Source organism: Equus asinus, chromosome 3 (genome assembly GCF_041296235.1).
Source record: "Equus asinus isolate D_3611 breed Donkey chromosome 3, EquAss-T2T_v2, whole genome shotgun sequence".
Classification (NCBI taxonomy): Eukaryota; Metazoa; Chordata; class Mammalia; order Perissodactyla; family Equidae; genus Equus; species Equus asinus.
Window position 1 is genome coordinate 19,649,192 of NC_091792.1, and position 18,127 is coordinate 19,667,318.

Here is an 18,127-nt window from a genome sequence, read left to right on the forward strand (position 1 = left end):
CCATTCTGGTCTTGCAGTTGCCCAAGTTCCTTCCTCTGTCTCAGAGTCTCTTCACTAAAGAAATCTCTTCCCTCAAAATATGTAACCTCTTCTTTTTGTGAGAGTAGAGGTACTTAATGTTTTTAGGGGCAATGTCTTTAGACTTTGGATACATTAAGGTTAAATACTGTCTTCCCTCTACGAAATTTAAGACAGTTTAAAATATAGCTTATTTTGGTCTTATAAATTCCATGTGAAGGCTACCTCCTGTATTCAGAGTTCTTTTTTATTAGCATTATTTTATTTAGCCTACTTATGATTAAAAGGATCGTATGCTTTTATTTATTTCAACCTAAAAGAATATCAAACTGAGAAATCACTGTGAATTCTACTGTACCTTTTTTAATTTGTTGCCTCAAATCTCAGCTGCTGCTTATCTCACCAAAGCTCTGATTGCTTTTATCCTTGTGAAGTCTAACACTACTGTATGGAGATGAGTCTGTGCCAGGTACTCAGATTTCTGCCATGCTTTGTGGAATCCAGAAAGGTCCTCTGGGTGTTCACAGTTTAGTCGGATAGATGAAATTAATACATAGGAAACAATGAGGGTGTGGCTTAGGTGTTTTCTGTAGTTTGTAGTCTGGTTAAGATATTTGAGAACAATATTTTTGGAGAGAGAGATACCTTCTGATAAAGTGATCTAAAGGTCTCTGATGAATATAAAGTTTGAAAAACATAACCTGTGAAGTTTTTGTTTTTGTTTCACCAGCAAACTCAAAGAACTTAAACACTTTCTTGTTCTCTTTGAGATTTCTTACTGTGTTAAAAATCATAGGGTTTGTTGACTATGTATCTTCTAATGGAAAATATTAAGGAATTTTATGCCTTAAGAAATACAGTTAAAAACAACATCTGTGGGGTAACATGTGCCTGATACAATTTAGGTAGAAATGTTTTTTCTTTTAATCTTTTATTGTTTTTTTGTGTGTATGAGGAAGATTGTTCCTGAGCTAACATCTGTTGCCAGTCTTCCTCTTTTTGCTGGAGGAAGATTGTCACTGAGCTAACATCTGTGCCAATCTTCCTCCATTTTATGTGGGATGCCACCACAGCGTGGCTTGACAAGCGGTGCTAGGTCCTCACCAGGGATCCGAACCTGCACACCCTAGGACCCTGAAGCGGAGCACACGAACTTAACCACTACATCACCAGGCCAGCCCCAGAAACAGTTATTTTTAAGTTGGAAAAAACTTAGGTGTTCTGAGATTAGTATATAATGGGGTCTCACTTCAATTTTCTTTCCCAGATGTTTGAACATTTCCTTATTTTGTTTGTTTACAGGTGTTCTTTTTTATCATTTTTCCTAAGGTACACAGGAATAACTAAGAGAAAAGATACTTTACCTTTCCTCTTAAGGAATATGAAGAAACAGTTATTAGTAAACTTGTACATTAGTTACAGAGTTCAGTATCAGGAATAGCAACCCATTAAACAATAACGTTTCTGAGATCAAAAACCACAAGTGGGTAATCTTCTTTTTGTCCGGTAGTTTTTCACAAGAGAAACCATAGCCACACAAAGGAGAACAAGAATTATTTGGTAGATGCAGAAAAATGTAGGTCACAAATGCTTAATAAGCCATACCATGTGAAAAGCATTGAAAGGCATGACTAATGTTTCCAAAGCTTTTGTCATCTCAGTAAGACACCATTTGTGAAACAGTCCTGCAGAGAGTGCTTTGGCCTTTAAAAAAAAAAAAGCATTCTTTTTCACAAATAGCATATATGCTACAAGCTTCAATTGCCAGTAGTTGTCAATTTATTTATATGCATTATAGATTAAATTGCAGATTGAATTTATTCTGTTTTTAAATTTTGAATGCTTCAGGGAGGAACAAATACATGAAAGAGTTCAGGCAATTTCTATAGAAACAAAAGCTAAATCCTAAGTAAGAGGTTTTTCTAATAACTCTGTAGGGTAGTTAAACTGTGCCAGATTCCAGGGGAACACTTGCCTTCATGTTTTAATCTGTGAATAAAGATTAACAGTCCTTTTATATCAAACATTGGAGAGAGACACGGAAGAATATTGATATTTTCCTAGAATCCACCTGTTAAGAAATAGACAGGAAATAGAAAAACAAAAACAACTCAAAACAGATTAACTACATTGATTGATTTTTTTCCTTTAAGAACTTTAATAGGTTAAAAGATTTTCTAAATTAATTTGAGATTTAATTTTAAAATGCCTATATGTTAAATAAGTTAATTTTTTTTGTAATTGCAAAACTTAAAAACAAGATGATCCATTTGGGGACGTTTCTTAAATAACGCAAAGGAGAAAGATACTTATTCAATTCTTCAAGTAATGTTTAAGTACTTTTATATGGCCATTACTAAAAAGTAACTAATATGAGTTAAATGTTTGCGTTACTCTTTTTTTTTTTTCCCGCATAGATGGAATTAGACATGGCACTGAGTGACTTGGAGGCCGCAGATTTTGCAGAACTGGTAAGAGAAGCAGTGGATTTTAGGAAGGGCTCAATGTTGATTTCTTTTTTGTAAATCAGTCATTTTTCTAAATATTTTCCAAGTAGGCATGTAATAATCTTGAAATAAGCAACCTTAGGTCTCTATTTTGACACGGACAAAATCTGTTTTGCTTGCCTTAAGATTTTCCACTCAGTTAAAAATATTTGTTACATAGTGTATGTATTATGATTAATTACATTAGTATCATTAAGAAGTGGGCTTTGAGAGAAAGGACATCTATGTAATATTGATTAAATTAGTTAAATACCATATAGATTTCAATTTAAATTAGAAGTATCAGTATAGTTTTTAACCTTTTTTACAAAAAGTATAGGGGCCGACACAGTGGTTAAGTTCGCTCGCTCTGTTCCAGTGGCCCAGGGTTCATGGGTTCAGATCAAGTGAGGACTTACACACCACTCATCAAGCCATGCTGTGGCAGTGTCCCAGATACAAAATGGAGGAAGATGGGCACAGATGTTAGCTCAGTAAGTCTTCCTCCAGCAAAAAGAGAAAGATTGGCAACAAATTTTAGCTCAGGGCCAATCTTCCTCACCAAAACAAACAAACAGACAAAATATTTTTGCTGGCTCTGTCCAGTGAAAAGGCCTAGAAATAGTGACCATTCTAGGAGTGATGGGCACTGCTAGTACCCAGGCCATTGTGTATAAATAATAATTCTCACTAAAAGGAATGAAGACTCCTAAGAGAAATGGCTGATTCCAGATTTGGGGCTGAAAATGTACAAGGTAATCCCAGCAACATCTTGTTGTATCAGAAATAAGAAGCTTTCAAAAATTACAAGGATTAATATATGGTTCAGGTAATCAGGAGACAACTTGAAGAGCCTCCCACTTGAGCATCTATACAGGTATTAACAGATTGAAACACATCAGATATGTTTAAGTCCATGAGTTCATGATGATATTAAAGAACAAAAGAGACTTACTGGTCAACTTTGCAGGATGCAAGAGAACCAGCTCATTGTGAAAACTGGTAAATAAGGAGGAAGACTCAAACATCTACCTTTCCTATCTGAACCATACCTCAAAGTTACCAAATAGAGATGAGGGGGAGTTTCTCTTTCTGGAAGTAGTCTACTTAACATATCAAGAAGGAATGACAGAATTGGAATATCACCGTTTTGTAATCTTCCAATGAATTAATGGGTCTCAGCAATGATCATCAGTGGCTGTTAACATCACAAAAAGAAAGAGTCAGATAGTGTGTGGCTCCTGATGGAAGCATACAAACCACCTATGAAATATACTATCAGGCCTCAAGATCTAACTACTAATTTACAGGAAAAACCAGGGGAAAAGCAACATGTTAAATGACCCCATTTTGGGGAGAGGGATTGCGATCAGCAAAACCCAGACTGGGAAACACTACAGGACAGTCTCCTCAACAAATAAATTAGAAAGAGGAGTGCAGGGGGAGAAGTTGAGAGAGAACATATCAGTTACAAGAGACCTAAGAAACATATCAACCAATTGCAATATATGGACCTTATTTGGATCTTGATTGAAACAAACAAAATTTTAAAAACATCTTTGAGACATTCAAGGAAATGTAAATGCTGGTGACTGGATATTAGTTGAGAATAATTCTTTAGTTGTGGTAATGGTATTATGGTTCTAGATATTTTTGAAGTCTTCTCTTTTAGAGATACATTCTCAAGTACTTACAGATGCAGTGATTGAACATCTGGGATTGGTTTTGAAATAATTCAGCAGGGAGAGGGAAGAAGGAGAGAGGGATATATGTGAAACAAGATTAGCCATGTACTAGTCGTAATTGAAGCTGAGTGATGTTGGGTACATAGGAGCAAGTTCTTTTAAAAAGTAAATGGGAAGTGAGCAAGTAGAAGCAGTGAGTTGGATCATTCTCAAGAAGACTGCTGGTGAAAGTGGGGAGAGGATGATAGTTTGGAGAGTGGCTTAGTCTTAACTAAGATCCTGAGCAAATGGAAGGGTATTTGTAAGATAATGGAAAGTTAAGCATGGTGAATTCTTTGAAGGTCATAAATTTTTTCACTGACAGAGAATGTTTAGATAGATACTAATCATCAGGAGCAGTTTAGATCTAAAGTATTAAAATATGCAAGTTTTAGGAACTTATATGTGATAGATTTAATTAAAACTCTAATGCTTGGCTTTATGGAATATCATTTTTTCCTGCCTTTATGGAAGATCAGTTTAGTGAGCAGTGGAACTAACATTATTTTCGGTGGTTAGAAAAGGATTGATTGGAATTCCTTGGATACAGCATCAAAACACAATCCATAAAAGAAAAAAACTGATAAATTGAGAATGTAATATGATACAACTACTTTGGAAAATAGTTTCGCAGTTTCTTAATAACCTAAATATATACCTACCATATGATTCAGCATTATTCTATTCCTATCTGTTCACCCAAGAGAAGTGAAAGCCTGTCAGTAGAGAGACCTATACACAAATGTTCATAGCAGTTTTATTTGTAATAGCCAAAAACTGGAAACAATTCACATAACTGAACTGTCCATCAACAGGTGAATAGACAAACAAATTGTGATATATTCATGCAGTAGAATACTGCTCAGCCAAAAAATTTGGTGGAGAGTGTTGAGGGCACTGTTCTATATCTCAATTTTTGTGGTACTTACACAGCTTTACGCCTTTGCCAAAACTCGCAGAACAATTCACAGTGAATTTTACCTTAATTAGTAAAGTGAAATTAAGGATCTATTCTAAACTTTTTGTGAAATTAGATTGAAGATTTAATCTTATATCCTAACTTTGTGTTCTTTCTTTGGTTTTTTAAAAATTATTATTAAGGTATCTTCAATAAATTCCTCTGTTCCCCTTTATGGTCAATAGTCAACCCCTCTCCCTTCCTGCAGCCCCTGGCAACCACTGACCTGTTTTCTGTCCCCCTGGTTTTTCCTTTCCTGGAATGTCATATAACTTGAATCGCACAGTAGGAAAATTTTGGGGTCTGACTTCTTTCACTTAGTCTAATGCATTTGAGATTCAGTCATGTAATTGTATGCATCAATAGTTCAGTCCTTTTTGTGCTGGGTAGTATTCTATTGTATGAATGTATCACCATGTTTATCCATTCCCCAACTGAGGGATATTTAGATTATTTCCAGTTTCTAATTTTCTTTAGGTTTTAATTTTTTTTAATTATAAAAATAATACGTGCATATTGGGTAAAAATGCAAGCATGGGTTATTAAAACAAATGTCCTCACTCCTCATCCCTCTCACTGATTTCCATCCCCAGCTGTAACTGCTATTATAGTTTGGGACATATTCTTCCAGACCTTTTTCTGTACACATGCATACCCGCATACAAACCAACACATGTATATACATACGTGTAGATCATTGAGGGGTGCTATTTTTAACAAAAATAAGACCATAGTGAATATTATGTTCTGTAGCTTGCATTCTTTGCTGAACATTATATCCTAAAAACGTTTGTGCCTGCTCATATAGATTAATCTTATTTTTTTTAACAGCTGTATGATATTCTGTGTTATGGACCTACCTAATTTGGTTAACCATTCTTCCATTGCTGAAGTTCACTTTGTCTCCAATCTTTGCGTATTACAAATAATTCTATCATTAACTTTTTATACAAAAATCTTGATTCTCTTGTTCAAGTATTTCTCTAGATTTCTAGCAGTGGAATTAATCCAAGGGTATATGTAATTTAATTTTTTTTTACATACGACCCAGTTGCCGCCAAATAGGTTGTACCAATTTGTACTTTCAAAATAAGTATATGGTAATATTGGATATTTTAGGTGATGTATAATAGAAGCTTTTTGTCTTGATAGGTTTGTTTTAGTCCCTCTTGGAGTAACAAATCTTACGTTTGATTCTTAGATGTCTCTAATCAAGAGTATCTTAGAAGAATAAAAAATAAGATTGTTCTCAATCAAAAATAAATATATAGGCACATTATCTTTCATCCTAAAACCCTAGTATATTGATTTCTAAAGAAGGCACTATGAAAAGTTTAGTCACTAAAGAATATAATTGCCATTTTAACTATTGTAGCTTAACTAGGATTTGTTTTTTTCATTAAAAAAACAAAAAATATAAATCCGTTGTTGTTTTTCCCCCCAGTCTGAGGATTACTACGACATGAGACGGTTGTATACGATTTTAGGGTCTTCTCTATTTTACAAGGTAAGTTGAAGCTTGAAATTTTTTATAAATGTCCAGTTGCTATATGAACAGACCTAAAGTAAATTTTCTCAACCTTTTACAAACATGAAAAATATATTTATCTCTTTTCCTCTGAATGTTGGTACCATAAAATTAATATCTTAAAATAAGACTTGCACCTACATATTTACAAATACAATAAGTATTTCTGGTTTCCTTACATTCTAAAGCATTTGCAGATGTGTAAAGGAGACACAGTACTTAAGAAGCCAAGTGTGTAAGAGGCAAGAGCAATACTTCTTGATTTCTTTTTGCAGCAGTGTGCATTTTTCGTATCTTCAGACATAACCATGCATCTTTTTAGTAAATCTTCTAACATTAAGTAGTTGGCTTCCATGTAAAGCAAATTAAGCATCAAATGGATTTAAGAATTTTCATTTTTCAAAAATATTTTAAAGCATATCTAAAAAAGAATCAGACAATACAGAAGGGTACACAGTGAAAAGTAAGTCTCTCCCCACCTCAGCTCTCACTTCTCCACTTTCCCTCTTCAGAATTCACTTCTTTTCTGATTTTGCCAAACCCTTAGGCTCTTACTGCTCAGAGGTGATCTTGCTTTGTGCCAAAGTCTACTGTTGTGGGCTTAAGTTATCATAAATATTTGATCTCTATTTGACCTCAGGGAAGACGACATTTATTTTTACTGCGTCTTCATTTATTCTGTTTGAATAAGTACCTATAAAATTCTTAGAAATATATTATGCAGTTATTGTTTGATATCACTGGTTGACTTTTGTTCTTTATGGTTAAATTCAAGGGTTATTTGATCTGCAGTCATTTGCCTAAGGATGATCTTATTGACATTGCTGTATACTGTCGCCACTATTGCCTATTGCCGTTAGCAGCAAAACAGAGAATTGGTCAGTTGGTAATATGGAGAGAAGTATTTCCTCGACATCACCTCCAACCTTCTACAGACTCAAACACTGAAGTCTTTCAGGAACCTGAAGGGAGATATTTTTTGCTAATTGTTGGCTTGGTAAGTTTCCCTTGGCCTCTTTCTTGGGATTTTTTTTTCTTTTGCTATTTAATAAGTAAATACACAAACAGACATGATAATTTAAAATTATGAGCATGTCAAATACCAGTATTCAATGAAATGTTATATGCCCCTTATTCCTTTTCTTTTGTTTCCATTTAATACTCGTGGAGAAATATTAATGAAACCCAGGATAAGATTTTAGCAGGTTCTTAAGATCTTTTGTTCCCATTTCTATAGTGGTTTTATCCTCTGGTTTGTTTGGGGAAATAGAGGGAGACATGAAAAGAATATAGAATCAGAGTAAATGTGTGATTGTAAATGAAAGGACTTCCAATAATTGAAGCTCTTCGAAAGCTATCTTAGGCAACTCCATGTGCCAAAAGTAGTGACTGATGGTATATCAGGATAAGGCAATATGAGATTTGTCTTCAAGGGTGATCAGGAAGCATTGAGAATAATTAAGAAGGAAAGGGGAGGAAGGAGTTTTTAATAATCGCCACATGATTATCCCATGTCTTTAGTATTCATAAATTTATGCATGCATATTACATATAAATATTTTCATGTAGCTAAACCTATATTAATAATTTTTTTCTTATAGAGACATTATATGTTATGTGTACTATTAGAAGCTGGAGGCTGTGCATCCAAAGCTATTGGGAATCCTGGACCAGACTGTATATATGTGGATCAGGTCAGAACAACTCTTCACCAGCTGGAAGGAGTAGATTCCCGCATAAATGAATGGTTAGCATCTTCTCCAGGCCCCTGTTTGTCTTGTGCTGACTGGTTCCTTGCTGGATCACATGAAAAATTAGATAGTTTGACCACCTCACCTATCCTCAGTATGCTGCAAGGTACTTCCAAAGTAGCAACCTCTCCAACATGCAGAAGAACTCTTTTTGGTGACTATTCCTTAAAAACACGTAAACCCAGTCCTTCCCGAAACAGTGGAGGATCTGACAATGGCTGTGAAGGTGGAGAAGGTGTTGGCCTGAGTGCCTGCATTACCCTGGATGCAGTACGGAAACAAAGAGACTCTCAGGGCTCTGATGGTTCAGAAGAAGGTGGGGCCTTGCTTAAGGTATGTGTTCCTGCAAGTGTGTACATTCTGAGGGCTAAGCTGTCTTTCCAGACCCTATTTTATAATTGCAAGAGAATTTTTAGTGGCAGATCATTCTTCATTTGAACTGGTGGTTGTTTTAATCACTGTTAGCAAACCAATGATTCAGAACCAAAAAGAGAAGGAAATATCAAGTGATAAAACAGTAGCCCCTTAACATGCAGGACATCTGCTTGACATGACCTAAAAGTAGGGAAACTTTAATCCTGCTTCCCCTGTTCATCTCTTTCTTCTCTATTCACAATGTTAACAGGGAAAATCCTTGGTGTGAGGCATTTATGGTGCTGATCTGACTAAATAGCCAATGAAATGTTCAGCAGAAACAAAAAGAATCAGAAACTTAAAAAATATATATGTATGTACATATTTGTATGTGTTATTCTATCTTGTTATGGATTTTTTTTGTCTGTACCTGTAAACGTCTGGTCTCCATACTCAAGAATTCAAAATCTGACTATAAAGCAGAGAACGTTCATTTTTCAGATTATGTATCATTCTTCTGTGTTTTTTTTCCATGAAAATACAATAACACATCCAAATGATGATCAGAGTAATCACCTTGGGAGGCTTTGTACTTATTCTAGTGACACTGCTCTTTCAAAACATTTTTGAAACTTGTCCTTTGGGTGGATGGAGGTGATGCCAGACAAGGCATGAAGAAGGAGGAGTCTGAGAAGGGGCACGAATAAAATATGAGATTCTGAGTGTCATGGCATAAATAACCATAGATTCGCTCTCCTAATTCCAAACAGTAGAGCTCTCTTGGAGCCCTAAGGGGATGTATTTAGGAAGTAGCCACGTTGGTACTGTACTCATTATCCCAGTCAGTGAAATTGGTAGGAAATATAGTTTAAGAGAATTTGGATAGATTTAAGAAGCCATGAGAAACTCAATTAATCTCTAAGATTCAGTTGATTAAACACCTACTATGAACCAACGGCCATGCTACACAAAGGACATACAAAGGTGAATAAGACACAGCCCCTAACTTTGAGGAGTGCAGAGTCTAGGGAGAGAGACAAGTATGCATCCAAATAATTGTAACAAAACCTGGTAATAGCTCTGGTAGAAGGTTTTCAGGGAGAACTATCATGTCCTCCTCTGACATGGCCCTGGGGTCACTGTTAGCAAAGGATAAGCCAAGAGGTACAAGTTAGCATCAAAACTATTGAAAAGAAACATTGCAAAATAGTAAGTAGTCTTAAAAGGATTTTTAGTGTTTACGTTATTTTTGCTGTTTGATTTCATTCTTAGATATAAACTGATCTACTCAACTGTATTTTTCAGGTCACTAAAAAGAAGTCTGTTCTTCCAAATCCATTTCATTTGGGGAACTTGAAAAAGGACCTTTCAGAAAAAGAATTGGAAATATATAACACAATGAAGTAAGAAACTTCCATATGATATTCTTTTTCACTTAAACTCTGTGTCTTCAAGGAGTCTTGTAATGAGAAAGTACTTGTTCATAACATGTGGAGATTTTACTCCAGAAGTGTAATTATGATATATCTTACATACTGAAGGTAATATCTATGCTATTTCTCTAATTTTTTCATCACACATATAGGAAACATACTCATAAGAGATTAAAAAACATACAAAGTAATATTTCCAAATGTGGGAGTCCCCCTTTATCTCTCTTCCACAGGTCACCTCCCTTTTATGTGTCTAATTTTTAAATTAGACTTTACTATTTTTAGACTCTGGTGGATGCTGTGGTCTGCTGCCCAGATAACTCCTTAGCCTGGGGTACCCATTCCTGGTGCTCGGGAGTGATGGCTGCTAATGGCTCACAGCTGAGTCCCTCCCTGCCTGGCCTTGCCCTACTTGGAAGTTTATTGTCTCAGCCAAGGTTCCTTACAGCTTCTCCCTGGAAGTAGCCCACATCTAATGACTAACAGATAAGTGTGTACAAAGGCTTGGCCTCTTCCTAAATTCAAGACAACTCTGAAAGGCCATCTAAGCTTCAGAGTTGCTGGTGGTATCTGCTGAGACCTGTGTTTCAACGTCAGTGAAGTTCAGCTTCTCCCTCTGCTCAGTCCTTCACGCTTCCCCCGACAGGTGTTGCTCCCAGGAGTACTTCCTAGTAAACTTCCTCCCTGCGTCTCTCCCTCTCAGAGTCTGGGGCCAGGGAACTGAGCCTGTAACACCCTCTTTAGAAAATAGGTAAAACTTCAAACTTACATTAAGTAGAGAATTCTGAAGTAAAAGGAACTGAGAGGAGCGTGTTTAGCAACTTAAACTGTCTATATTATTAAAATATGAAATATTACATACTCACTTGTGCAACTATTATGTGGTGATAAGCAAGTCTGCCTGAGCTTTGCCTAGTATTTAATTACGATGTCATGTGTGGGATCAATTAGTGTAACAAACTCTTTATCTGAATAAGTAGATGTGTACAAATAGAATTGACACAAAAAAAGAAGTTCAGAGTTACCACCTTCTTAATCATTGAAATATTTTATAAGTTCAAATATGTATGTCACAGAGTTGTCAGGAAAAGCTTTTTCTGAAGTCAGGGCAAAAACAGGTAATTTGCATAAAATAATGCATTGGAAATTTAATGTGTTAAAATTTGATATTTAATGACTTCAGATACGATATTTAATTTTTTAATAGTTAAAAATATTTTTTAAACAAAGAAATCTAAGTTAAACCTTTTGTGGAACCCTGAAACACCTTCTTAAAATCCTAGTCTTCCATTAAATAAAAACTACTGCTCTGAAATTTTATTACTTCCATAAATGTTATTTTTTTTAAATATCTGTGTTATTTTGGCCTTTTCTCTGGTAAAAGGAAATTCAGTTTTCCAAGTCCCATGTCTTAAACATAAATTCATATGTGATGTAAACCATAGGCATTCCTATTTAAAAAGATGCTACAGATACATATTTATTCTCTTTTTAAAAAAATTTGTTTTGTTGAGGTAACGTTGGTTTATAACATTGTATAAATTTCAGGTGTACATCATCATATTTCAACTTCTGTGTATATTACCTTGTGTTCACCCACAAAAGTCTAGCTTCCATTCATTACTGTACAAATGTGCCCCCTTACCCCTTTCATCCTCCCCCCATCCCCCTTCCCCTCTGGTAATCACCAACCTGTTCTCTCTATTAATGTGTTTGTTTGCTTGTTTATCTTCCATATGTGAGTGAAATCATATGGTATTTGTCTTTCGCTGTCAGACTTATTTCACTTAGCATAATACCCTCAAGGTTCCTCCATGATTTCACGAATAGCAAGACTTCATCTTTTTTATGGCTAATAGTCTGTTGTGTATATGTGTACACACATCTTCTGTATTCACATGCACACATCTTCTTTATTCATTCATTCATCGATGTGCACTTAAGTTGTTTCCAAGCCTTGGCTATTGTGGATAATACTGCAATGAACATAGGGGTTCATATATCTTTTTTGAATTAGTGTTTTCCTGTTCTTTGGATAAATACCCAGAAGTGGAATAGCTGGATCATTAGTCTCTTTATTGACATGGAAAGATGTTCATACTATGTAGTTAATTTAAAAAGTGTGATATAAAACTGTGTAATATATTATTCTAATTTGTATATACGCATTTTTGTAAAATAAAAATATATAACATATCAAAACTAATAATGTACACAAAACATTTTATTCAGTAACCAAGTCCTATCCATTCTGCATTCTAATAATGCTTGATTCCATTCAATCCCTAATGGTGCTACCCTAGTTCAGGCTCCCATTTTCTCACCCGATTTACTGCAGCAGACTCTCAACTCCCAGCCTACCCCGAATCCATTCTCTACTGCAGGAGTGACCTTTCTGAAGAAGAAAGCTAATGTCTGCTTTTTTTACAAATATTTTATCTTCCCATTGGGTAATTCCTTGTTTGATGATTTTTAAACTTTCATTTTTTACACTAAGTGGGTTAAAATACATTGAGTGAGTTTATGGTTTTCAAGAGCTAAACTTGCTCATTGTTCTTTGGAGGCTTTTTGGGGAGAAAATTAAAAATGACAACAAAAATATTAATTCTAAACCTCCCCGAAAAAAAACCTTATTAATAACTCTTTTTTAAAAGAGTCATTTCTATTCTGTACCTTTTCTTGAATTTTAAGACCTCTGGATTAAAACGTATGTTTTAAATTATTTTTCTTTTTGAATAATAATAATTTCTTTCATCTTGATTGAGTTTTTATCAATTAAAAAAATATAAGCCACCAGTTGTTAATGAGCCAGCCACCTTTTGGAAATGTATGAGAAAAATTTGTAGATGATCTCCTTCCATGCCTACCCTGATCTCAAAAGAAAACCAAGGCCATAAGTCAGCGATAAGAAGAAGTTATTCTGATCATGCTGCCTAATTTACAGTTTAACAGGAATTTAACTAGCACAGCTGATTGAGTCAGTATCTAGGCTAAAAGCTGGAAGATGCCTTTTCTTTGCCTCTGTACTTAAAGCTGCAAAAAAGTCAACTGAAGGAACTTTGTAATATAGACAATACAATTAGAATGGAGCAGCCTGAGTGTTTGAGATGCAGATGGAGAATTGGTGTCCGTATATTTAAAGATTACCCATCAGAAGTCAGCAATGGAGAGGAAAAAGCAAGGTATAGTGGAGCAAGCTTCAGAGTCAGCTAAGCTCTGCCCCTTGGCCATGTGACCTCAAGCCAATTAATCCAAGTCCTCTGAACATTGATTTCCTCATGGTTAAAATGAAGAGAGTAATATTTAATATCTTGCAGCGTCCTTATGAGAATTAAGACTAAGATGTTGTAAAGCACCTACCCTGGTATATAGAGAACATTCCATATATGATAACTATTATTTTTATTTTATTGTTGCTGTTCTTTAGCTCTTCTTACTACTGGTAGAAATAAGCAGTACTTACAGGTTCTGCTGGCCTGTCTGGGACCTAAATAGGGGAAGAAGAAGAATGGAGAAATGAAAATATAGTAAGAGAACACAGAAGAGAAGGAAGACTGTAATGATGAGAAGCAGTAGAATGCTACTAGTAATTGCTGTGGGATTCTAGAATATTAACCCAGCTTTGCAGTTGGTGATAACCATTTTGTTTTTCTTCAGGATCATCAGTTTGACTAGCATGGTAAAAGACTTTAATGCTACTAACTTAAATGTGTTTAGTCTGTTGGAAGATGTTTTTGTATGTGGTCTACCCTAGACTGATACCTTGCTTATGGTTTGTAGATATCTGAGCCAGACAGGACTGAGTTATTCATTACCAACCGTGGAAAAACAAGGTTTTAGCCAATTTGGGTTGGTTAGCAAAGGGATGATTAAGTTACTTGCAAATGAATTGGTGTTTGTTTATCCTTGCATAACAAATAGTACTTGCCTCCACAAGGAAATTGATAGTAACTCTAGCCTGTACTTCAGTCAAAGGGGAAGAGGAAGAGGGAATTAAATGTTTGGCCTAGTTTCCGTTCCCTAATTGAACTTCTAGTATTATGTTGTAGATAAAAGCATATTAGGAGTCTACAAAATTCAAAATGAAGCAATGTTTTTAAGTTTACTTAAATATCTTTTTTCTTTTCAAGATTGACATCTGGTCCTGAGAACACACTTTTCCACTATGTTGCCTTAGAAACAGTGCAAGGGATCTTTGTTACTCCTACCCATGAAGAGGTGGCACAGCTAAGTGGCTCTATCCACCCTCAGCTCATAAAGAATTTCCATCGCTGTTGTCTCTCCATTCGTGCAATTTTCCAGCAGACATTGGTGGAAGAGGTAGGGCACTGCTATAAATATAGTTTTCTGCCAATTTCATTTCCAGATCTCTAAATATTCTCCCTAAAAGTTTTTTAATCAATGTGTCTAGCAATGACTATTTTCATTTAAATTTTTTTTTAATAGTCACCCAATCTAATTTGAGTGCCAAAAGGATTATACTCAAGGTACTTAACTTCAAAGCATTGTTTCACAATACTGAGTTTGATGTCCTGGATTAGTGTTTCAGGAAGTGGTGGACCTGTGTTTTTCTATAGCAAAGTAGAATATAGTAATTTGTAATGTAAATTCGCCTCTCCTATTTGATATCTGTGACTCAACCATTATTTGGACAGTAACATCTGCCAGTTGGTAACTCTGATCATTCTTTAAGTATTCAACTAGCAGTGTAAGGTATTTTGGAACATAATGAGGTAAAGTACAGCACTAAACACAATACCGTTGAAGATGTTTTAGCCACTTGATTGGTTGGTTGCTTGCTTGCTTTTCAATCCAGAATGAAGTTTCATTTAAATATTGTACATGTTGCATACAATTAAAATATCAATTAGATTGTTTTAATGGAAAGGAAAGATACATGTTGATTTCTTGAAAAGGGTAAACATGCAGAAGTTTACTTGTGACTGGTCAAACATTATACAGCTAAGAAAAACCTCTCTGAGGATGATTGTAATGTATATAGGAACACATGGTAAGGATGCTAAATTTGTGCAGAACTTGGGTTAAAGGTGGAGGAACATTGGGCTGCGAATAAGGAATCCTAGACTGAGCCTCGACTCTTCCCATATCGTCAGCTATAAAATGAATGGGCTGAATGATATCATCTCTTAGGACTCATTCAGCAGTAAAATTCTGTGTCTTATAGGATTTCTTCTTTGAGCTGTCAGAAATTGGTATTCAGCATAATGTTATGTTTGACCATGTATCCCTTTGTGCTTTGCGTTTTATGCTTCTCCTTTCCTATTTAACAGATTCTATAAAGGAACGTTTCATTAACTTACTCAGTAATATTTACTAATGTAAATTAGCCTTTCCCATATTATTTAAATATTGAGGTACCTACTATGCAGTAGGCACTATTCTAGGTGCTGTGGATACGGCAGTGAACAAGACAAAGTGCCTTTCCTCCTGAAGCCTATCTTCTAACAGGGGAGACTAATGAAGTAGTCTTAAGTATTAAGTCTTAAGTATTAGGATCAGCAAGTAGTGTAATATGTCAGGTAGGATAAGTTTCAAGAGGAATAATAAAACAAAGTAAGGATGAGAAGTGGGGGTTACTATTTTAAAAGATCCCTTTGATCATGTCAAGTAATAGCTGAACAGAGACCTGAATGAAGTGAGGGAGCAAGCCATGCGGCAGATCTGGAGGCAGAGCTTCCACAGAGGAAACAGCAAGTGCAAAGCCACAGAAGTAGCTGTGGCTGAGAGCACTGGAGCAGACTGCATGGGGAGGAGAGTGGTGGGAGTTGAGATGGCCTGGGTAGCAGGGCCTGATAGACTTCAGGACTCTGGGCCTTGTTATGAAGGGGATGGGAGGTTCTCAGTCTGTTCTCAACAGAGCAGGAACATGGTCTTTAGTTTTTGGAAGGATCACTCAGGCTACTGTGGGAAGAACAGGCGCTGTAGGGTTGCAAGGGTGGAGGCAGAGACAGTTAGGCTATGGAAATTCTCAAAGCAAGAATGATAGTGGCTTTTGGAGGCTGGATATATTTTGGAAAGTAAGCCAAAAGGATTTGTTGACAGATTAGATGAGGATTACGAGAGAAAGAGAAGAATCTAGGATCACTCCACTGTTTTGGCCTGAGCCTTACAAAAAGTCTTTATATTCCAAATGAATCATTGTTTTGCTAATGATTTAATCAATGGGAAATTGAGAGTGTACATCAGAGGAAGAGACAAATACTGCTTTAAGTATATGTGTTTTAAGTATATTAAAAAATCATCTATTCATTTAGTAACCTCCTCATTAGTAATCTATTCATTAAGTATCTACTGTGTACCAGGCACTGGTGCTTTCAAAAAATACAAAGATGAAATGTTTCTGTCCTGGAAAAATGCTTATAATGTCTTCTGGGGAAGAAAGACTTACAAACTGCTAGTATAACGTAATGTAAATACTAATAATATAGGGCTGTGAACAAAATGTTCCCTGGGAGAGTCAAGGGACACTTTATGAAGTCTCTTTTAGGAGGTGGCATTTCCAGTATAAGGAAGAGTAGAAATTTTGCTACTGGTAAGGAGAAGAATGTCATGGCAGGCACTTAAGTATTAGGATCAGCCAATTCAAATCTCTATGTGAAAACATTTTAAAGTAACACTATTAATACCAGTTAATACTAATAATACCTATTAATTTACAGAAAAAGAAAGCAGGAAATGGTGGAGCTCCATCAGGGTCTACTAATTCAGTGTCTTCTCTTCACCCTGTGAAAGAACATGGTGTGTTGTTTGAGTGCTCACCTGAAAACTGGACTGATCAGAGAAAAGCACCACCAGTTATGGCTTACTGGGTAGTAGGGTAAGGCGGAAAAAAAAGAATTCAAAAGTGAATTAAAATGTAAGAAAAATGAAAGAAAAGTGGTAAAGGAGATAAACGTTAAGATGTAGGCATAGAATTATTAATCTAACTATAATATTTTAATATATTTTAGAATTTTATTTTATTTGCTAAGTATCTCCTTCGAATTCCTCCCAAATCTTTTTTCTATTAAAAAAAATAGCTTATTCAGTTATCTTACAAAATTACGTTAGTAAACACCAAAGGATAATGACGCTACAATTTTATTGCTATTTCCTTCCTTCCATCCCTGCTTCCTTCCTTTCTTCCCTCTCTCCTCCTTTCTTCCCTCTCTCCTCCTTTCTTTCCCTCTTCTCTTCCCCTCTCCTCTCCCTGCTGACCCCCAGCAACTGTAAGACCCTGCCTGACCTGGCCTGTGCCCACCTCTCTGTTTCCGCCTTCTATCTCTCTCCTCCTCCATCCCCTGTGCACAGCCACATTGGCCCCAATCGAATCTTGTTCTTGCTACTCCTTTTGTGTGGGGTGTTCTACCTCTCAACCTTTGCATGTCTGGCTCTTTGATATTCAGACCACTGCTCACAGGTCATCTTCTCAAAGAAAGGATTCATGATCTCTTTCCCACATTAGTTGTTCTCTGTTATATCACCCCTTTATTGTTTATTTTCTTGTTTATGGTCTTTCTGCCCCTCACTAGAATGTCAGCTTTATGAGCTCAGGAATCGTATCTGTCTTGTCTACCACTGGTACCTGCAACAGCACCTGGCACGTAGTCACTTGATAAATAGGTAACAATTTAGTAAATGGAGATATGCTTGGCAAGATGTGGTAGTGGGTGGGTGATATAGCAAACACAAAGATAAAATTACAGTCATTGCATCTAATGGTCATACATGTAGCAGAATAAATATGAAATATGCTCAAATGTCTATATATTTATGGATATAGATATCTTTATAGAAAGATAGATGTATATATATGTAATAAATTAGTTGATGCAACCAAATGCTATGGGAATTCTGAGGAAGAGGGAAAAATCT

The 18,127-nt window shown here is 35.7% G+C and overlaps 1 protein-coding gene across 6 annotated transcripts in view; it reads left to right on the forward strand.

The window, feature by feature from the left end:
* Nucleotides 1–18,127, forward strand: part of INTU (inturned planar cell polarity protein) — an 81,817-nt gene that overhangs the window by 58,822 nt on the left and 4,868 nt on the right. For 5 of the 6 annotated variants that reach the window (XM_070504725.1, XM_070504727.1, XM_014839203.3 and 2 more), the window contains 7 exons: nucleotides 2,436–2,489; nucleotides 6,631–6,693; nucleotides 7,490–7,711; nucleotides 8,316–8,798; nucleotides 10,125–10,222; nucleotides 14,383–14,572; nucleotides 16,933–17,090. In XM_070504725.1, the coding sequence (XP_070360826.1) occupies nucleotides 2,436–2,489; nucleotides 6,631–6,693; nucleotides 7,490–7,711; nucleotides 8,316–8,798; nucleotides 10,125–10,222; nucleotides 14,383–14,572; nucleotides 16,933–17,090 (1,268 nt within the window). The remainder of the gene's footprint in view (nucleotides 1–2,435; nucleotides 2,490–6,630; nucleotides 6,694–7,489; nucleotides 7,712–8,315; nucleotides 8,799–10,124; nucleotides 10,223–14,382; nucleotides 14,573–16,932; nucleotides 17,091–18,127) is intronic. The other variant, XM_070504726.1, reaches the window with a different exon arrangement.